Consider the following 23,019-nt stretch of genomic DNA (forward strand, 5'->3'; position numbering starts at 1 on the left):
GAGTGTCCCTGACTCTTCCGGGATGGCTGTGTTTACCACTTCACTGAGGTTCACTTTTAAGATCGGACTGGAAGGCTCTGTGGCTTTGAGAGCCGTACCAAAGCACAGAATCCATTTTTAAGTCACATCCGCTATGATTTGAAAGGGAAGCCTGCGCTCTGACAGCTGGCCTCCCCAGGCCGGGGCGGTGTGATCTCAGTGCCACCACAGACACATGCATGGCCTGGTTTGGGGGTCCTTTCGCTGGCATCCCCTCCACACCCAGGTCCCCAGGATGCCTGACACTGTCATGCCATCCACACGGGGGTTCCGAGGTCCCGGGAGTTCTCCACCTTCCATGAAGGCAAGCATCTCCTGAGGGGAAACAGGAGGGTGGGCCTGCACATAGGTGCCGCAGCCAGCCCGGCTGCCCACTGACCGGACTCCGTCGGCTGTCTGCTCCTTCTCCGGCCCTTGGTTTTCTCCTCTGTGCAAGGAGCATAATAATAGTACCTACCTAGTACCAATAATAGCAGCGCCCAGGGCTTGCTTTGAGTTTTAATTGTACATGTAAAACCATTCAGTCTAGCTTGTAGCCCAGGCTACAGTAAATACTAGAGAAGGATTAGCTGTTAATCACACTGTTCCTTTTTACCCATCTGTTTGAAGGAAGCTCTGTGTTCAGAGAAAAACTGGTGCACACTGCAGACTGCCTGACTCTCAGGATTTCAGCTGTCAAGAAAGAAGGCACGAGGGTGACCGGTCCGGCTGCCTCACCTAACGGGCCTCCCCTGTGACGCTGGGTGCCCTGGGGTGAGCGGGCATCACAGCTCACCATGCAGCTTTGGGTTGTACCACGCTCTTCTCTGAACGTCTGCTCTGTGCATTTGTCTGTTTTTCTTCCGCACCAAGGGAAGAAGATGGCCCTGGTGCAGTCTCCCCTGAAGTGAAGGGATACTCCCCTCACATTCCAAAGGCAGACACCCAGGATTCTGTGCCAACGAGCCGCCTGCCCCCCTCTGACAAAGGCTAACCGAGCGGAACGCCGTGTTCCAATGAGCCAGCCTGGCCTTCCTAGCCAGACTCAAGCCAGGCTTATTTATTAATACGGCGGACCCAAAGGGCCAGGACAGATTTGCACCCGAGAAAGCAGATTCGGAATTATTAATGTTCCGCCTTATGAGTTTATACATGGCTCTTTTTTAAAAGTTCCCCCCAAATCACAACTTGATCTGTAACATTTAAGTTCATAAACCAATACATACATTTATATATGAACATACATGGTAAATATGCCAAGATGTTAATTCACCCTGGATAATGGAAGGGTGCTTGCTATGCAGTTTTTAAAAAATATTTTAAACCTTTCTCAAAATGATTTTTCAAATGCCGCAGTTGTTTGAATAATTTTCTGCTCTGTTTTCTCCAGAGGCCTCTGTGACCTCACCCTAGTAGGAGGGAGGTTCTTTTCCCCAACATTCTACTAAACTGAGACACAGCAGACTGAACAGCAGCAGCACGTGGGGGAGGGTCCCACACCTCCAGGGGCCTCCAGAAGCTTCACACTGCATTTTCTGGTGTGGGCACACAGCGGGCAGGGGGCTTAGAATGAACTCTGCTCAGAGACTGTTGAGGACATCACAGATCCAGCCAAAACCCAATCTAATTCTTGACCTGCCATGGCAGAGGACAGGAGGCCAGAAGGGCAGCTCCGGCCCCCAGGCCATCCTCAGCACAGGGTCGGCCCCCGAAGCCCCTCTCCTTCCAGCAGGGCCCTGTCTATCTCAGAGGCCCCAGCCACTGGCTGGTGAGGACAGAGCAGCCTTCCTCAAACCAAAAAACCCTATGCTCAGGGGAGTTACATCCTAACGTGTCACTGGAGAGGCCTCTGCATCTGCTAACTGAAGAACTATAAGTTGGTGTTTTTCAAAAAACTGGGATTCCTCTCCATTCCTCCCTTCCCCCAACCCAACATGGGACTTCTTACTTGCCCAGTTAAAACTCCAATTAAGTACCTGTTAAATGAGTTTCACAACTCTTACAGGTGATCTGGGGACACGGAACAGTCTGGAGTTGCTGGCTTGCCACTTGGCATGGAAAGTCAGGGCTGAGTGAGTACCCACCTTTGTTTGTAATCTCTCATCCTTGGCTATTCAACAACCTATCAGAAAACAGCCCAAAGAGCAGCTCACTGGAGCCCTGAGGTCAGCCCTGACCCCATCACCGTCCACCAGGGTCTGTACGCACGGCCCCTCCTCCAAGACCACCCTGACTCAGCGCTGCCCTAAAGGAGCTCATCACATCCCCCGGACCTTCCATACAGACTTGCCATTTTGAACCAAATTCTGCCGAAGATATTGAAGTGAGCACAAGTGCTCCTGGAAAACCATTTATGGTGAAAGTAACGTCTTTGCGGTCTCAATCACTCAACAAATGCTGACTGGGGAAGCACGTACACCAACCATGGGGCAAAGCATGGGCTTTGGTGCCTGAGAGAAACGCCCAATCCCTGTCTCTTGGACACCCACGAGCAGGGGTACAGTCCACACAAGTGCTCTGGGGAACATGGGGTTCAACACACCACCACCTGTTTTATGCAAAACTCTCATGGGACGGAAGTACCCACATTGGCAAGAGACTAGGTCAAACCCAGGCCCAGCCACTTAATCTACTGATTTTCAAAGTCCCAACACAGTCAATTCTGAGTGGCAAGTGTCCTGCCATTCAAAGCAGTAAGAAAAGCAGTGTGCATTACATCAGTTAATTATATCATCAAGTTACATTCCCTGAACCCTCCCCCAAGCAAGGGCAGAGGGTAGCCACCTCGAGGTGCCATCTTGCTGGGTGGCAGATGGCAGCGAGCCAAGAGCTTACACACTCACCGTGGCCAACGTAGAAAGCAGGTGACCCACACAACACACCCGCCAGACTGCAGATCAGACCATCCCCGTCGTCCACCAGAGCTTCTGCCCATCCAAAAGGAAAAAGAGACAAAAAAAAAAACCCTAAAAAAAAAACCTGTCTTGCTTATAAGGGGAAGGAGAACAAAGATTCTGAACTTCAACCATTTCTCAATGCTTTCAGGAGATCTCTTTGAAACTGCAGGGCAACTTTCATCTCTCCAATAACCTTGTCTGACCTCACCTGAAATGACTAATGTGATTGCAACAGTTTTACTCTGTGAAATAGCCCTCTTTCCACCCCCCACTGTGCTGAGGCCTCTACCATCACCATGAGAACTTGGCATTATTTTTAAAGCTAATTACCTTCAGGTTTTGGAGACAGGTGGCATGGGTTTCTGCCCCCTCCCTTCTGCAGAGTAAGGAGAAACTTGTCCAGATGCCTGGCAGCAGAGCCTGCATCCTGGTCCCCAAGATTCTGGGCACCCTTCTCATGGGGGGAGGGGATCCGTGGCATTCTGTTCTATGAAGCAGCAGCTGCCGTATGCATCTTGTGGATGAAAAAGTTTCTTAAATCTTTATTAGTTGCTGTTTGGCTAGATGGGACTGACAGCAAAAGCAACATTCCAAGGCAGTCAACACTAGGATCAGAATAAGACTTGGCACTTGGGAAATCCCCAAAGGATGTATGGGCTGGCACAATGTGGAAAAAAAGAGTTTATTTTCAATTTTTTGTTTGTTTCAAGAGGGGTCAATTTCATTGAGAAAAGAGAGCTAAGTATGATTCCAATGAATCTCTGTGTTCTGACCATTCTGATCTTTCCTAATCAGGGTTTAAAATTCCAGAACCAAAGTTCTTTTCAAACCCAAGTCAGGCTTAGGTATCCACCTGTAAGAATGGTGTATGAGCCAACACCAAAAAGAGGAGGTTACACCACCCCTTTCCCCCAATTCCTCTTTTTGAAATTAGATATTTGTGTTACTGAAGGCGAAACAATGAGCTCAGTCCCAGAGAAAAGTGAGGTGAGGATGGGAGCAGAGGTGCAGAAGGGAGGGGATTACAAAATGTTAAGTACCAAGGTGGGGGGGGCAGAAATAAAAATAGACCAGTAAGGGAAAACTGAATGGAAGAGGTTCGTTTGTTTATTTTAACAGTGTTTGCCATTCCAGGAGGCTTGCTGAAGCTCTTTCTTTCAATGGCTGGCCTTGGACCAGCATTTGAAAAGTCTTAGATCTTTGGAAAGGAAGATTTGGACAACAAAGTTGTTTTATCTGGGAGGGTCACTAGTTTACTCAAGAGTTCCAGGACTTTGGTTTTGATGTTATTACCTTGGCCTGAGTTTCTCTGTCCCAGGCAGTCCTGGCTATGTTTACTGACTTAGGAAACAGGGGAACCTGGAGGAGGCCTCTCCCGCCCGCCACTGCCATGCTTCGCTGGGTCCCCGCATTACCCGGGCCCCCTTAAGACGTCAGGGACGGGGACCAGTCAAACATGCTTTAAAGGTCCTATCTCTCGACACTCATAAGAGGGAAATAACACTTCTCTAACTCACTCCCCAAATAGACGCCGCCGTGGATGTTCTGCCAAGGAGTGATGCGAAAGTGTGTTCCAAAGTGAAATGTAAGCTTGGCGCGGTGCCCAGCCCGCGGCTGGATTCTGCACAGAGCTGCGGGCTGGCGAAGTGAAGGAGCACATTTCTCTCCATGTGACTGCAAGAGCCAGGCAGCCAGAGCAGATTTCTTTGTGTTAATAAAATGTGATATCTAGACTGTACACACAGGCAGCCCTGGGAAAACGTGAGCCAAAGGGAAGGACCCGAGGAAACCCACGGCCAGGCTGAGGAGGGCTGCAGCGGTCGGCAACCTCGACTGCACCGCCCAGGGCGGCCAGGCCGGGCAGGTGTGGGATGAGCCCCGAGTCAGAGGTGAAAGGTCGTGCCAGGCGCCTGCGCGAAAGCTGCTTAAACATCAGATAATCCACGGAGGCGCAGCGAGCATGTCCTGAGCAAAGGCTTGCTCTTCCTTGACGGGCCAGAGACCAAAGTTCATGGGCACTTTCTCAAGATGTGGAGTTTACCCTGGACTCGAGGCTCCTCCCCCACAACTGAGATCCCTCCCAGGGTGGCAGGAGGTTGGCTTCGGGGTTAGACTGTGTATGCTCCAGGCTGGCACACGCCTCGCTTTTGTGGGCCACTCCTGCCTCACTGCCACTGTGGCCTCAGCCTCCTTTGACCACAGGAGGTAGCCACTGCCCACGGACTCAAGCCTGCAAACCCACGTTTGGGGGCACCATGGGTGGGGGATTCACGGGGAGGAAAGGGGGAATTAGGGCCCCTGCTTGCTGAGTCTCTTTCAACACCGTAGATCACTTCCTCTCCAGGACTGTCAAAGGAACTGTGCCCTCTAGCTAACTTGATCTCCCCAACTTGGAAGGTACTGGGGGCACAGGCAGAGCCCTGGGGCCCCAGGAGTTTCCGAACGTCTCAGGGGATGTGCTGGAGGTTGCAGGACTTGCCAGGCTTGTGGGCTCCTCTGATGGAAAGGGATGGAAGGTCCCAGAAGACACTGGCACTTAGCTCTCCTCCCCTGCAGCAGCCCAGCCCTCAGGCTCCTGGACCACGGGGTATGCAGTCAACCAGAACCAGCTAATTGTGGGGCAGCTGAATTGATGAGTACCTCCCAAGCCCAGGTGAGCCTTCACCTTGGTTAATCTGCAAACTGGTTTATCGGCTTCAGGATAATTGAAAGTTAATCGTAGGCACAGCCCAAGTGCAGGCACTGGAAATGGCAGGAAACCACAGTAGCAGAGGAAGTCAGGTCCACGTTCAGTGAACCTGTCACTTCTCAAAAGACAATGTTCAACCTCGAGCCCACTTCACGCGCGGCCCCATTCACTCCTGCAACTGACCCTTGTTACACAGCGACCCTGGCTCCTGGGAGTGCTCAGTAAGTGCTCAATAAGTTGCAGTTATTATTAATCCTTTAGTGTGGTCGAGCCTGTGGTCCCAGGTGGCGCTAGTGGTAAAGAACCTGCCTGCCAATGCAGCAAACACAAGAGATGCAGGTTTGATCCCTGGGTAGGGAAAGTCCCTTGGAGGAGGACATGGCCACCCACTCCAGTATTCTTGCCTGGAGAATCCCATAGACAGAGGAGCCTGGTGGGCTACATAGGGTCACAAAGAGTCGGACACAACTGAAGTGACTTAGCACACACAAGCACGCACAGTGTGGCTGATGGATTTAAAGTTAGGAAGTTAGGAGGTCTCCAAGACATTTGGCTGGGGGAACCACACTGGGAGAGCTGCAAAAACCACTCTACTCTCCCCCTGAGTGTGCTTTACAAAAAGGAAAATCTGAAGAGTTTAAACATCGCTAGGAAAGCATATCAAGAGTACAAAAACATCCAGCACATTCTGAAGGGGAAGAGAAGTCAACTTCAGAATTGCTAACATGGATACCTGAGGGTCATCCTCAAACCTATACAGGTTGGTAAATTCTCCAATGCTCTTTCAGGTAACAGAACTTCTGTTTTAAATGTCAAGAATCACAGTGTGCAGTGTCCCGAGGGCCCAGCCTCCCGGTCCTTCCGAGGGCTGGGTTTCCGCCGCCACAGTCTGCAGGGCTCCGCGGTGCACAGCTGCCCTGCGGGAAGGCGAGTGCCCTGGTCTGCGTGCTGAAGTTTCCACGAGAATCTGATGGTGACCGCTGGAATGACAGCTTCCTTCCACCCTCAACACCGGTCCTGTGACCATGGTACAGAATCAACAGATTTCCCTTCTTCCATCCTGTGACACTAACCGGAGGAAGACTCCTGCTGAGAGCTGAACAGTACCTGCCAGGGACTTGGATAAGCACTTTCCCAGGACACCAGGAACAGCACTGGCGGAAGTCCTTGACCTTCTTCCCACTGAAAGGACAAGTCCCAAAGGATCCTCCCACCCCGCCCAGTCGGGACAGCAAAGACCCGGCACAAACAAGGTCCTACCTCCGCTCAGAGCAGACATCCCTAATCCATCACAGAGCTCTTTCCACTGAGCCCAGACCAAGTTTCAGTCTTTCAAGACATTCCAGGCACCTCCTAATCCATCAGACATCCCTAATCCATCACAGAGCTCTTTCCACTGAGCCCAGACCAAGTTTCAGTCTTTCAAGACATTCCAGGTACCTCCTAATCCATCAAAAATGGCTGGGGAGAAACCGGCTTGCATGGGAAGTTCCTTCACACAAAAACCCGGCCACCCAGAGGGGCAGGCCAGGGCACAACGGGCCGCAGCCCTCCAGAGAAGTTCCATCAGAGCTAGCTGTGGGCCTTGGGGTTTTCCTGCTTCTCTTTTTTAAAAATTATTTCTCTGGCTAATAAAACACCACTTAAAAAAAAAAAAAACTCTAACCCTTGGAGCAGTGATTTCAGCCAGAAAACTTGCTTTCAGGGTTATTCTGGAATGCTGAACACCAGAGAGAAGTCAGTAGTTCCCATTCAGAACGGGATGAAGACCGAGTTTTAGGTAGTAAAGAGCTTTAATGCTGCTGCCTTCCCCCCACCCACCCCAAATGGTGTCAAATATCTTTTGCTTTTCAGTTTTACTTTTTGAATGCTGTCATCCTTTATGAGTGGCAGAACATCAGACTCTCAATCTACTGACCAGCTTAGGAGTGGTACCATCACCCCAAGAAAATTTACATTTTTTGCAACAAAAGTTGAATATTAGTCTTTTAGTTCATAATAACCTTATAATTCAGGGTCATGGAGCTTAAAATAGCACCTGTGTTTGATAGATAAGAAAACTGAGGCCTTCAGAGATTAAGTGACCTGTCCAGAGACACACCACCCATCGGTGCAGACCAGGCCTGGAGCCTGGATTGCGAGTGTGTGTGCAAACTCGCTCAGTCATGTCTGACTCTCTGCAACCCCATGGACTGCAGCCTGCCAGGCTCCTCTGTCTGTGGGGTTCTCCAGGCAAGAATACTGGAGTGGGCCGCCGTGTCCTTCTCCAGGGGATCTACCCAACTCAGGGACTGAACCTGTGTCTCTTATGTCTCCTGCATTGGCAAGTGGCTTCTTTACCACGAGCGCCCCCTGGGAAGCCAGAACCTAGATTAGCTGATTCCAAACTCAGTGTTTTGTAAATGGCCTGCCCTGCAATTATTGCTATGTATTTTCCCCTTTGCCACTTAAAACCCAAGGGAAACAATAACACTCGCAGAACTTACACTTTGATTTGAGTTTAATTTGGTCAGTTTTCTAATTGGCTATCTTATATTTATTTGTAAGTTAGAAAAACATAGATTACTCCCATCTTACAAATGAAGAGGTGAAACCAAGAGAGGCTGATAAACCAAGAGAGGGTGGTCTTGGCACAGCTAAAACCAGACACTAGATCTGTTAGTGTATCTAAAGACACATCAGGAGGCTTGCAAAGACTCAGCCTAGCAACTCAGAAATCTAACAGTGAGCCTCAAAGTGGCGCTTTAATACTAGATTCTCACTCTGAGTTAACACTGAGGGACAACTCTCCAGATCTGTTCACCAATTAGCCCATTTAATGTCACTCAACCCTCACAGCATTCCTATGAAATAAGACTGCAATGTTCCAGACGCGAAAACAGGGCTCAGAGTTTAAGTGATCTGCCCAGGGTGTCACGGCTTCTCGGGCTCCCGCTTAGTTTAGTGTCTGAAGGATCCAAAAGGAATGTGCAGATGCTATTAGGACCGTGTTTTTCTGAACGTCTTAATCAAAGCTTGTTATTTCTGCCTTAAAATTATTTAATCCTGATCTCCATGGTTTTGGGCTACTGAGATAGGCCTACATTTATTTTTAAGCAGCTTGTAATCAGAATGGAAAGACGGATGAAGAAAAGAGAAAACGTGCTTTGGCAATGGATCCACAAGAGTCAATGCTCCTGGGAGCAGAGTAAATTCCAGAAACCAATTTCATTTCTAACGTGACTTGATTTCCTACGACCCTTACACTAAATGCTCAGCACCATCCTGGCCTGAACACATAATGAGTACAGCCATGATGTCATAGCGTTTAGTTCATTCAAACTTAGGAGCATGGTGTCTAGTCTTTTATAAAAGCTCAGAGGTGTGTGACTGGATGTGAAATCAGGCTGAGGGAGCTTTCCCTGAAATCAAACTCCCCTCCCAAGAGGGAAGTCTTGCCTAGGTTGATGCTGATGTACTTCACCATCCTTAAGACAGGACTGTTGTGCCTTGAAAAGGCTTATCCTGCCACACCGATGTGTACAGTGCCCTCTGTACTGTATGAAGACCCACGCCAAGAGGGCCAGATCTCTAATCTGGCTGAAAGACGGTCATAACAGGTCAATCCCGAGTCTTAAGTTAATTGACTTCTAGTTCACCCCTTTGTGTAAAAACTATTTTCACACATTTCTTCCAAATCATTTACTTCTGTTTCCTTGGTTTCCATTCTACTCTGACAGAAGGCTCTATCTGCCCTCTCTGGAGGCATCCTCTGCCATGTTTTTATCTTGAAGGGAGGGTTAAGAAAATGTTTGCGAGATGTGCACCAGGGGAGCAGAAAGCTGGGGATTTTTACCATGGAAGCCCACGGTCTCACTCTGCTCCACACCCCGCTGCCCACAGCAGGGCCACGGCCAGTCTTCCAGTCCATGACCCAAAGGTGTCACCAGAAAGGAGAAAGAAGAAGCCCAGTCCCCAACCCTGTAACACACTGGAAAAGCTTGAGAGCACGAAGAGAAATGAATTGTCCCATTTCCCCCGTTAGTCTCTCTGGGTCTTCCAGGCACAGAGTCAGAGGATGGCAAGGAGGGTGGAGACGGAAGACACTGCTGCCTGAGAAAGACAGCATGTACTGTTACAGAACCACAAACAGGGTTGTCGGGGTGCGGGGGCTGGATATCTGCTCACTGAGGTCAGTACAGAGGACGCTCCCAGCTCGGCCTCTCCATCACCCTTTTCTCCATACAAGAGGCAGAGAGCATGGCTACAGCAATCACTGCTGGCCATGATTGCTGCAGCACAAAACCCGTTCCCACGTAAGTGTCCACAGATGACGATGGAAGTAGGAAAAGAGAAAACCCGTCATTGTAGAGCAAATGAAAGTGGCGACGGCTACCATTCAGACTGACCACTTTTTCCACAGAGCATCTCGTTTACTCCTCCAGGAATCCGCTGAAGCTCAAGCGGGTGTTCGCCATCCCCACTTACAGAGGAGAAAACAAAGGCAGAAGAGTTAGAGAGCGGGTCCATCTTGGCTCGAAGATCTAAACCAAGACAGGAATTATAACCACACTGTGCTGCCCACCAGTGAGGGGAAGGGAAGAAGGAGAGGAGTCTGCTCCAGCAGGTGATGAGTTCATGAGGAAAATCCTCGGGGAAAACACCACTCTTGCACAACATCCTCTCTGATGGGATGAAAATGAACAAAAATGCTCGTTTGGTTCCATGCACTTATGTGAAAATGTAAGCTTACAAAGATGAAACTTTAGTAGATGGGGACAAGGTGGGGGAGGGCAGACAGACAAACTGCCACAGCTTGCTGGTCACACTAACCTGAAGTACTGACGCAGCTGGATGAGAGAAATTCCTTTACTCCTTGCTGATACATGCTGTGGTTAAGAACGCGGATGTATAGACACAGAGAAGGCCTTTAAAGCCTGTTTAGTACTCAAATAAGTTCAATGTGCCTTCTAAAATTCTATTTGCATAATTAATTTGTTTGGTAATATCTTTACAAAGAACACAAAGATCCAGATTTAAGTTTGATCGATGCAAGATCAAATGATCACAAAATGTGAATCAATGCAATGTTACTGCCAAGTAAGCTTGAGGATAAAAAGAGAAATAAGTAGAATGTAAGTAAACTCAAATTGCTTCTTTACACTTAATTTTTGTAATACTGAAACTTCGCATCTTTTACCTTTAAACGTCTAAGGAATCCAATAACTAAATATCACTAGGAGACCTGATATGTCTGGGTTAACTTCATTTACAATGCTAAACATATTTTTGACCTGAATATAAATATCATTTAAAAAATCATTCAGGTGTTACTGGTCATTTGAAATAAACATACTTTAGATTCTATGAGGGGAAAAAACCCACAACTCCCCTGGAAAGCATATTAATAAAAAGAAACCAATCATGATGAAATGAATTCTACCAAATTCCTATGAAGTCAGTTCTACAAATTTTCCTTTTCCTATCCTCAGAAACTCTATCAAGGCTTTATTTCTATCTTTACATTTTATATTATTTACTCTTTCTTCCATAAATCTTTCAGTGGCATTTGGCCTCTAAAAGCAATGTTATTCGAACTGGATATGAGATCTCCATCCTATTTTAAAAGTTCTCTCTAGTAAAAGCCTCCATAATCTCCTTCCGTGATTCTAACTAAACCCATAGCACAATAAATCCATTCTAAAGTGAACTAAGTCTTCTGATCAATCCTTTAGGCAGACAGAGTTTGACTCTTTGCCACTCTCCTTAGAATAACTCTTCCTGTCTTGGGGTATTGAAGTATCTGTTCTGGGTAATCTGATTACTGCCTATCTAGATGATCTTGTTCATCTGGTTTACAGCCTTGATTCCCATTGGCCAGGGCCTGGTGGCATCCCTCGCCAAACAAACCTTCACTCTGCCATTCAATTCAGGAGGCATTTACTGGGCCTGAATGGCCAGTCTCACTTAACTCTTTCCATTAAGTGCGAAAACACTTACAGAGCGGCAGGGAAGCTTTCCTTCTCTACTCCATGGCCCATGCGTGGGTTCCCCAGCAAGGACCTCCCAGCAGACTGTTACCCAGAGCCAGTTACAGAAGAAAGCACTGCTGTTTCCCACTCAAGAAGCTTCTGCCAAGGCGCTTATTTCTGCTGATCCATTTATGCAATCCCACTGTCTAAGAGAACATTCTGTCACAGATGATTTAGTATTGCAGCTCCCTGGAGCATCTTTCTGCAGCAGCATGCGCTCATTGTTTTTAGGAATCTAGGGTCTCCCCGGCAAGATTTGAGACAGAAAGGGGCTTAATTAGCCACAAGCCGTCTCTTATTACAAGACCCCAAATTCCAAAGCATTCTTCCAAAAATCATTAATGGAAAAAAAAAAAACCCTAGATTAAACTTCTAAAAACAAAACTTTTAGGAGATCTGTCTGACAATGGAACTGCCATTTTTCAGGACAGACAATGAGACTGGATTCCCATTATGAGCTGGATGGCTAGGAACTTGAGACAGTGACAATACTTGTTAAAGTCAGAAAGGAAGGAAAACATTTTTGGAATTTTCATAGTAAGTCATGGAGTGTGTATCCACCAGAAGCCAATTTAACAGAAACAAGTACTGTATAGTTTTTCCCCAACAGATGCTTGATTCTGCCAACACTCCTGCAATTGTCTACTGTACATAGCTGGAGGTGAAATTGCACACATTCACTGCGGTTTTTTTTTTTTTTTTTCCTTAAGTGAACTGATTTGGGTTATGGCAACTCCTCCTGCTTTCTGTAATCTTAGCTTGATCTCAGAGAACACTTCAGGGGTACCTGAGCGAGCTACTTCACGCAGGTGCTGTTCAGCAGCCCCCTTCCCTCCCCCAGAGCCTGTCTGCTCCCACAAATTCCTTTTCCTCCAGCAGCAATTCGGCACAACCCCCACCCAACCCCCAACCACCCGATCTCTGCATGACATGCAATTAATTCCGGTCTTCAGGGAAGAAGGGAGCCACAAACACAAGGTCAGGACTCAAGAATACACAACTGCAACAAGGATTCCTTTGTCTCTCAGGAGTAAAATTACTAAGCTGGCCAAACGCTCGCCTAAGTGTTTTAGCCTGATATTACTGCTGCAGGTAATCCTTATAATCAAGTACTATTTGTATCACTGGGTCCTTCCCTCCCTCTCTCACAATCACATATACACACACACACAAAGGCACAAACAAAAACCTACACTCATAGAAAGAGGTTTAACATACTTGTTTGCAAACCCAGTAAGTTTTATAATATAGAGACATTTTAAAGTCATGAATGTTAATAGATTGGGTTTGTCTGCTTCTGTGAGATCAGGTCTGCTTTTGGACTTCTAAATTCTGAACCATTCACATCCCTCAAACTCTTTTCTTGCCAAAGAGGGTTTCCCCCAATCATCAAAATTATGGGCTTTATAAGTGAAACTTAAACCCTGTGTTTTTGAATCACTTTCTCTAGATCATTAGAACATTGTGTTTTGAAAAGCTGTTTGATGTTCAAGGAAGAGTGTTTATTTTCCAAACAACAAAAATAAGGAAGTCCCGGTTTGCCAGAGGAAACTGTTGTGAAGTATCTAAAAATGTTTCAAATCCAACCTTGAACCCAAGCGGAAACATCCACATGCCGCTTCCCTGCTCAGAAACCTTCAATGGCTCCCCACTGCCTCCTGGACCAAGTTCAAGCTCAGGAGCCTGGCGTTCATGAAGCTGCCAGCCTGGCTGGCACCTGCCTCTGCAGACTCATGCTCCTGCCTCCTTCGTGTGAGTTTTCTGCACCAGCCGAACTGGATCGACACCCTGCTCCCTGGACACCCACGGGCGTTCCCGCCTCCACGCTCCACCACACCATTGCTGCTGTCCATCCCGGCTCCTCCATCACGCACAAGACCCAGGAAGGCCTGACTCCCCAAGAAGCACCACCCCCAGGCCCTCTCGCCCCAGGCAGCGGCTGCTTCCCTGAGACCTGGCAGCCCTGACTGACTTTGGCACTGCCCCCGCATTAATTTTCAGAGGTTTTATTACTCATTTTTGGGCTGACTCTTCCACCCTCCTCTTTCAGTAGATACGGGAGGCCTCCATGGACTCATCCTTTGGCCTGGAACATGCTAGCTTGTTCCGTCACTCATGGTTTTACCTAAATGCTCCATCTTCCCTGCTGAACTCCCATCTCCTTGAGACAAGCAGCTTGATCATACCCTTGTCTGTCTTCCCCAGGAGGAAGCACAAATCCACAGCTGATGCTATTGCTGGGGATCACCCACGCGCCCCCAGCTCTGACGGCTTCCTCTGTTGCCTCCTCGTCTTCCCACTGTTGACAAGAGGAAAGTGATGGGGCTGATCGGGTCAGGGTTGCTTACTATGGGAGGTGCCACGCTGGCTTTCACGGACATCAGAAACCTCGCATCAACCCAACAAAGGTGTTACTTTGCAGATAAGAAGATAAATGTGTGCAAAGTGTCAAGATTTCTCCATTAAAGGACCTCTGGGGGGGAGGAGGAATTATTCTGGAATGCTTTTGGAAAGTCCTGCTAGTAAGCAGGAGGATGGACTAGACTTTCCTCCTTTCCTAGCGCCCTAACATGCCTGTATGGTTTCTTTACCCCTGAGTTCACTGTATTTCCTTCAAGTGGGATTCTTGCCTATTAGTAAAAATTCACAATAGTAACATCAACTGATTGACTGATTGATTTACTAGCCATATATGTCACGGAGAAATCCTCTACTCAAGAACTTCTTTGGGCTACATTTTGCTTGTCTGATTTTTTAATCTCATGAGCAAGGAGGACTGAATAAAGGCTACAGTTAGCGATCCAAGGTTAATTAAAACTCAGAGGTGAAGAAGCGGGTGAGCAAGACTCAGCAGAGAAGCAAAGGAGAAACGCCAACTCCAGAGGCCTTAACTGGCCAGGAAGGGAGAAGTGTGGAGACTCCCCAGGAACCCAACGAGAGATGAGGTCCTCCTATGAGAGATGAGACCAGACGGGAATGAGGAAGCCCTCAGAGCAGCTGTGACTGGGCCCTTGCTGTGGGCTCATCACTGTGCCAAGTATCCTCCAGCAATCCTTCAACAGCTTAGGAGGTAGGTCCAGGGATTTCTCCGAAGTTCCAGATGGGAAATGCAACGCTCACACCATTTAAAGGATGTGTCCAAGAGCATGGGTGAGTGTGGCAGGGACGGGATTTACACCAGGTGTGTGTTTTTGTGGGATCCTGTGCCCTACAAGAGTGACACGCTGCTTGGATGACCTGCGTATCAAACACAGATCACCCTGATGGACATCTGAACATGAGCCAGCAAGCACCTAGGTTGGAAGCACGTTCCAGTTTATTCCAAAACAGTGTTTGAGTGGTTTCAGGTTAAGACACATGCTGGGGGAACACCAAACAGTATAATAAAGTGGGATATGACCTGGCACCAATATTCTCGGCCCTCCCCATTATAGAACCAAATGCAGGCCCTGCACCTCCCCGTCCCTCTCTCATTTATTCTCTTCCAAAGCTTTTTCCGTCTTAATGCTTCCCCTGCCACCCTTTTGCTTCCCTCCATCTTCACTGCTGAGACATAAAAAATGATTCCTGGGTACAAGTGATTAGCAATGGTTGGCGGGGAGTCTTCTGCGAAACCCAATAAATCACTGTTGTCTGTCACCCTCTGGCTCTCCGCACCAGGATGTTATCGCGGCCGCCTCCTTCCCACCTTCCCCACCCTGTTCTGCTCTACCTAGTTGTCTTTACACTGCTATTTTTCTCATCTGGTAGACACCGGGCTGAACTGAAAAGCCTCTGCCAAGCTCCTTGGCAGGAGCCGGCCTGCAGGAAGCCTGCCCACCGCAGCGGCACAGAGAAGACAGCGCCTCTGGGCAGCTGGGCACTTGGGGTCTGGCTAGGATGTGGGGCAGAGCAGGCTTCCCTGGCATGGGAACGGCCCTCCGGAGCTCGGCCTTCTCGTGCCAGGGTCAGGATTACGATGGCTCACTGCGCTCGCAGTGGCGTGCCTGGGAAGGGAAGCGAGGGTGGGGGCGGGAGGGTGGCAGGCGGCCAGCTCGCCACCCAGGGCTGGGCGAGCTCCGTGGGGCACAGCCACGTGCCTGGGGCACACAGAGCGCTTGGGCAGGCAGCCAGGGTCGGGGCTCACGCAGGAGGGAGCTGGGGGCTGGGCACCTGGCAAGCAGCTGTGTCTACACTGGAGGACATGAGGTGAGAACCCAGAAACTGCTGGGGTAACATCAGGGAAGTGGCTTGTTCTAATCCAGAAGGAGGTCAAAAAGTCAGGCAGCCTCCAGGGTATAGGGCCCGCTGTGGGGGGGACCACAAAACACCGCACGTCCTAGTTTTGCAGTGGGAAGGGTGCTGGATGAAACAAATCCCTCAATGGAGACTGGGGTTGGGAACAGGCCGTTCCTTTCCCTGCTGGCAAGCCATGACATCCCTTCAGCTCCCAGCTTGCGGAGGCGTGTGTCACACAGCCCGCTAACACCCCATGGGAGGGGGACTATGTCCAGTGTCCATCTCCCGCTGGGAAAACCAAGGCTTAAAGAGGTCAGGAAGTGGACCCAAAGTTACACAGCACGCCAGCATACGTCCAGGTTGTGAACACAAGTCCCTGGGCCCAGAGCTGATGCTCTTAAGCACCTCGTCACCCTCACTGTGCACCCCTATCCAGAAACACCTCTTGCCAGAAGATGTGCAGTCCTGGGAACATTATAGACGGCAAAGCCAAGAGAGCAGGGCAAGCCTGTCCTCTGCAGGGTGTGGTGGAGAAGATGAACTCGTACAAGAAACTGAAACCAAAAAAAGTCCGCCCACTTCGAGGACAAAGCTGACGCTCTCCCCTTAAGGCCTCCTTGATCCTGATGAATGGAAAGTACTCCCAAGACGCGCGGGGCACAGTGCACCTCACCTCAGAGCGCTCCCAACCCGCAGACGTGACCAGCACGCGGGACGGGAAGGTACATGAACTGCACACCCTTAAGGGCAGGGAGAAATCGAAGCTTCGTCTCACAGCGTCAGAAAAGCCCAAAGAACTCTGTTGCTTCAGCAGGACCCCTCGTAATCTCAGAGCCCCCAGCACAGAACTCCCCGGCATCACGATTCGGATCCCATGGCACTTCCCTTCCACATCAAAACCTCATTACAAGAGGAGAACAGAGCACACACAACGCTGATTCCATCCTGCCAAGCTCCAGTGGGGTCTCCCCGACCCCCCCACCCTCTTCTTTCCACACACACCCCCACACAGAAGGGTTCTCACTTTACTCCATAACCAGCCTTCACCACAACCCAGATCGTTCTCAGAACTGGAAAGAGAGGCTTCGTAATTCTCAGCTGAATACGGGTTTAATGGTGGTAGGACACCTCCAAGCTATTCAAAGAAAAACCACCAGAGGAAACAATTTCAATTCTGGCTTTACAAGCATGTGATTTAAAAATAACTCTGCCTTTGTCTGCTATAGATGACTTTCCCTAAAGGGACTGCTGTCCTTAAAGCAATCACTCAATTCTCAGGGCAAACTGATTCTTCTTTTTTCCAGAATGCAGCACATACCTCCAGGAAAGCACTCCCGGGCACCGCCTCTGATAGCATCTGACATGCAAACATTGAAGTGCTCAGGACAACTCCTGCCATCCCTGTGGGCTCAGGAATATCCAGGAAGCTGCACCTCAAATGCCTGAGAAGCCCCTGCCGATGCCTACAGCATCCGGGAACCACCACTGCTCCTGATTAAGATGTCAGCCCAGAAAGCATAGCAATAACCCCCACTGCCAGAGGAGGCTTCAGCGGATCCCTGGGTTATTTCTTCAAGGAAAACTGTATTCAGATATTTAACTCATTCTTTGAACAGGCAGGTAAACAGAGGAATAATGATGGGTGTATAAAATAGGAGAGGGCTTGGAGGGCAGTCAGGGTAAACAGTAAGAGAATTCACAGGAACACTCACCTTGTCATTCCAAGACACACTTGGGGTAAACCTAGAAATGCATAATTTGTCATCTCTTTCACTTCCCTTCAGCCACACAGGTAACACTAATGGTACAATGCTACCAAGTATAACTCAAAAGATGCATGCTGAGCAGAGAGTAGAAAACAAATGTTTAACAAAATTGCTTTGCAATTATCTCCTGATTAGCCTGATGTCTTAGTTTTATTAACTAAAAGTGGATAACTATGCTCTTATTAATGTTATATTTCTTCTTGGCAACTTAAGGTCTCCTGACTGCTTCAAAAGTTTTGCCATAACGCATTACAGGAGGTATAAAGCATCCGTGTGTGTGACAGGATCCTGAATTAAGCCCAGATGTGGCCGTTCAAATCGCAAGTTGAGATCAGTAGTTCTGGGGCGGGGTGGAGGTGGGGAGAGGGCGGGGGTGATTTTGCCCTCTGGGGACATTTGGCAGTAACCCGAGACATTTTTACTGGTCACACAGGTTGGGGTGGGGAGGATTTACTGGCTTCTATGGAAGAGAGGGCAGGGATGCCCTTAAACATCCCACAAAGCACAGGGCAGCCCTTACAGCAAAGACTGACCTGAAACGTAAGAGTGCCAAAGCTGAGAAATCGTGCTCCAGACTGAGATGCTGTAGTTCCCAGAATGTTCACTGCCACCTCTGTGCTCTTCCCTTCTCAGGATTTGTTTTCCTCAAGGTTTACTTGGTATTTCTATTCGGGTCACCGCTGTGATTACACAGAATCATGAAGGACTTTCTCCTTTTTCAGGTTAGCCTGTGATTTACCATCCATCAGTTCCACATTCCCTAGAATTCACCTTGCATTATCACCTCTGTAAGAACAGCAGTGTTATTTTATCTGCACTGGGTATTTCAAGAAGAGCTCTAACTTATTTTCCATTTGTTGTCAGGAATATCATTGAGTTTAAATGAACTGAAGAGTATTATTTATGAAGTGTGCTTCCATTATGAGAAAAGGCATGTAAGTGAAGAACTTATTTCTAGGTCCCAGGGCACCCTTTGATCCAAGCATCTTTAACTCCACAACCTAACAAAATGACAGCCAACCGAAAGCAGGAGTCCTTTATTATGGACTGCAAGTTTGAGGAGGGCATCACAAGTTTCTGAAAGTCATTGATCAATATTGATTCAAATGACTTTCAAGCTCCAAAATCCCAATTCTTGATTTTTCAGTAGGAACCTGAGGGTGGGGACCCGACAATCAGCATGCCTTTTTGGGGGAAAAATGCAGTATTTCTGACATGACACACATCCTATACATGAACAGAGGACTGAGAAATAACTTGTCAACTGAGTGCAAGTGTTAGGCTTAGAACACTGCAAGCCAAAAACTATTGGTCAAAATCTCCTAACATTTCTCTACATAACAAAGGGTTATACACTGTACCTAGTTACTCTATGAAGGTATTTCAGAAGACAAGCATTGGAAGAAATGATGGAAGCTGACACGAACAGAATAATGATCATAACTGCTCTCATTAAGAAATATCTAGCGCTAGTCATCTGACCTCTTAGACACATGATCTCTAATTTTCACAATGACCCAATCGAACAGAAATGATACCCTCCAGCACAAAAGGGAAACCGAGGCCCAGAAAGGCTGCAGCACTTTGTAAAGTCCCACTGCTGTGAGCAGATGACAGAGGCACAGCTAAGCCTTCTCACCGGGCCTCTGTGCCCTTCCTCCTGACTCTCTTCTCGCTCTGATGATTATTTATTCTGTAGTCTGTTGCTGGGAGAACGCCCCTGTATGTCCTAAGTAACAGGGGGTCAGGCTCACATGAAAGGAGTGTCTCCATAAGCTTCTGTGGCCCCCGGTGGGGAGCAGGGGCTAAGATTTCTTGCTGTTCCAGGCAGCACCCTGGAAGCTATAATTCAAAGTGGGTTTCGAAGAAGGGGCTGCACAGAGAGACTGGATGGGAGAGCTTTAACTCCAATACTAACATTTCGAGGCAGAGGCATTCTCTTCCTCCTCCGCACCGCTTCCTTTCATTTTCATCTCGCTCTGTGTGCCACAGAAATTCTACAGGAGCCGAGGACACAGATTCGGGAATGATCTCCGGCCCAAGTCTCCCACTGTCCTGCTTTCTGGCCTCCCCGCAGCTAAGGCCCCTGGCTCGGTGACCTTCCCGACAATTTATCCCCTGCATCTTTGTTCCCGGTTACCTGTGCACATGAAACGGCTTTTCTTCCTGTGTGTTTTGTACGACAGGGGGCTAAAGGCACGGAGACAGAGCGCCCTCACTTGTGTTTACATCTGAGCGTTTGTGGGTGGGTTTTGAAGTACCGGTCATTTCAGGTAACGTTTTTGTGCAATATTTCAACACCGTTTAAAGCCAGCCTTGTAGGTTTTGATAAAAGTGGATTACGTGTGGTGAACAGATGAAAGTGAAAAGAAAAAAAAGAACAATTTGGTAGGAATAGTGAAGAGAAAGACAGGATCTGATGCTGAAGAAGGCTAAGTCATGCTTAAGGTGAAAACTACTTTAAGACTCAGTTTCTCAACTGACAACACAAGATGAAATGGATGAAAAAGATACCTGCTCCCCACCCCTCTCTCACATCTTGCTCCCCTTCAGGCCGAAAAAAACAATGAATACAGGTAAACCACAGCATTATACAGATAGTCCACCCAAATCATTCAGCAAGGTCCTTTTATCTGAGTACTTGGGGAAGGAGGAAAAGACAGGAGTTGAGACAGGGGCCTAAATTATCTGAATCATTAACCACAGGTTGGCTTTCCTCATACTGCAGTCCTTGGATCAGCTGCATTAGAATCCCCACTGGGGCTGGATAAAAATGCATATTCCAGGCCTCAGCCAGACCTGAAAGGTCAGAATTTCTGGGAGTAGGTTCCATAGAGTCAGCCTTTAGCAGACTCTCTGGGTGATGCGCTCGCTGAAATGGGACAACCACTACCGTGGCTGAAATCCAAGGCTCCCCTTTTCAGATGCACCCGGAGGATCAAGACGTTCATGTCACCTCTGTCCTCCCCCTTTGCTCCCCTCCTCCCCACGGGAAGGCAGAACCATCTGGGAGTTTACCTGGTCGCATGGGGCTCTGCACACAGTTTGGGGGTGGGATGCCAGGGTGAATGGGTGCGGAGGCCCGACTGCTGAGGTCCATGACGGAAGGGGCCGCTGAGGAGGTCGGCTGCAGCCCCGGAGGGTGGGGGCTGTGGTCATGCTGAGACGGGCTGGGGGGAATGCCATTTTCCGACAAAAACTCCTCCAGGTCCATGTATTCCAACTGGAAGGTATCTCCGTCATAGGGAAGGGTTTTGTCCCATAAGGTGGGCCCCAAGAATGCTGACTGGGGGACCGTCGGGCTATTACTCTCATCATCCAGCTTCTTTTCCTTGTCTTTATCCTTACTATATGCTGCAAAACAAGGGAAAATACTGGAGTTTAAATAAGACAGTGAAAAAGTCTCACTTTTTTTTTTAATCACTCCTCCTTGGCTTCTGCTACAAAACTACTTTCCACACATACCGGGGCTGTTCTCTGGCTGCTGTTTCTTGTGGATCTAGAGTTAAAAGTTCAGGCAGGACATGGATCTCTGCCTGTTTTTCGACATCTTCCTATTTACTTTGGAAAGAAAGCACTAGTCCTCGGGACAGGGCTAGAGACTGGTCTAGGATATAAACAACACAGCACAGCCCTCAGTGCATTATTTAAGGAGACAATAATTTAAAACTACAGTGGGAAAATAACACCTGCAATTACATACAACTGCTGTGATTTTTTAAGAAAACAGCCAATAACTAGGCATGATTTATCTTCCAGGAAATTCATTACAGTGACAATATGAGGTCATTCAGATTTAGAAAGCCAGTGCATTAGTAATGCTAATTTTGGTAAAGCAGGGACTCTCTGCCCTTCTTTGATACCCTGTATTGAGCACCTACTAACATACCTGGTTCTTTTATATGTTTCTCCCCCAAAAAATTTCATAATAAACTTGCAAATAGTGACAACTTCCATTCACAATGAAGAAACGGAGGCTCTGAGGCCTATGGGAGCTTAACCAATGTATCACATTTCAGAGAGGAAAGCTGAGAACTTCCTAGCCCACATGTGTTTGCTTTTAAAGCCACTGGGGTACACTGTATTTTACAAAAGAAGTTTCTTGTTTTGGTGTGGTTTAAAATACAAAAGTGTTTTCTTCCTCCTCTTCCCCAAACACTTAGGTATGATCGAATTCAAAAATTATACATGTATGGAACCTGTCAAAAGCACAGTTACCAGAAAAGGTGGTTCCTCTGAGAACCTATGATGGAGATGTACAGCTATTTTCTACCTGCAAGTATCCCTCACCCCATTAGGTCTTTAACCAGCGCTCTGGATTTGGACAAGTCTACTAGTCCTCAAGTGCGGGTGAAATCTGTGATTAAGGAATTTGGCTTCTACAGCCTCCATGCCATCCCTTCTAATCCTGTACAGTCTCATCTCCCAAGAATCTGACTTCAAAACTCCCACAGATGCAAAAGACTGCAGGCAGCACCTTCCTCCCAAGTGCCCCTCCTTAAAGGGGATTTAAGAGGGAAGCTCTGTTCTGCAGACTGGGAACCAAACCCCTCGGCTCTTGCAATGCAACAGGTTGTCCTAGGAAAGAAAAATGCGAATATGCCCCAGCTGCTTGCAGCCAAAGGATCTTTTAAGACTTTACACTCTTGAGCCGCAGGGCTCACCTCACAGTTCACATTTGCTCCTGGGATACCTATGGCAGGAAACCCGCCAGCCCAAATGACAAATCCCTGGCGGCACCAACTGGATCCGGCGCCTCCACGCAGGACCTCTCCGGGCCTGCCCCAGCCAGGGTTGCCCGGGGAAGGTTTGGGACTTACCCAGAAAGGGTTCAGGCCAAAGGAGGCTCCGGTGCGGTTACACTTGAGCCTGCCCCGCTCTCCCCTCCTACCAGGAAAGTGCGCGGCGAAGGGGGCCGCTTGGGGGGGTGCGGCACCCCGCCCAGGGACCCCTCCTCCAGCCCACCCCAGCCCCTATCTCCCGGTCTGAAGCACCCAGCCCGGGACAACGCGCGTCTCCGCTGTCGCCTCGGGAGCTCCAAACGCTAAAACTAAGAGCTGTGATCAGCACTATCGCAAATACTCCGGCTCCGCGGTGCGACCCCTGACTCAAGCCCCCGTCCGCTTGGAGCCCGGCCCTGGGGTTCACTCCCCGGCGAGCGGGGCGCCCCTCGCCCCGGCGCTTTCGCTCCGCGTGTGGGTGCACCTCGACCTCGGGGACGCCGACCTGTCAACTTCTGTCTCCCACCTGCGCCGCCCGAGAGGACCCGCAAGGCCCGGCCGGGGCCCCGGCGCTCAACTAGCAACCCGGAATGTCCCCTCGACAGAAACGTCCCCTCCCTTTTGGGGGGGAGGAGGGGTGGGGCGATAGGTGAGTGCCTCAATTTCATTCAAGCGGGGCCGGGGTGCCGGGAGTGGGGG

General features: G+C 48.8%; 1 protein-coding gene across 1 annotated transcript in view; it reads right to left on the reverse strand.

Annotated features, from left to right (window-relative positions):
- HLF (hepatic leukemia factor) overlaps positions 1-23,019 on the reverse strand; it is a 100,854-nt gene that overhangs the window by 30,832 nt on the left and 47,003 nt on the right. The window contains exons 2-3 of the mRNA XM_010843687.1: positions 22,847-22,938; positions 20,618-20,953 (exon numbers count right to left, since the gene is read on the reverse strand). Coding sequence (XP_010841989.1) covers positions 20,618-20,953; positions 22,847-22,938 — 428 coding nt within the window. The remainder of the gene's footprint in view (positions 1-20,617; positions 20,954-22,846; positions 22,939-23,019) is intronic.

The sequence above is a fragment of the Bison bison genome, unplaced genomic scaffold (genome assembly GCF_000754665.1).
Source record: "Bison bison bison isolate TAMUID 2011002044 unplaced genomic scaffold, Bison_UMD1.0 scf7180017864184, whole genome shotgun sequence".
NCBI lineage: Eukaryota > Metazoa > Chordata > Mammalia > Artiodactyla > Bovidae > Bison > Bison bison.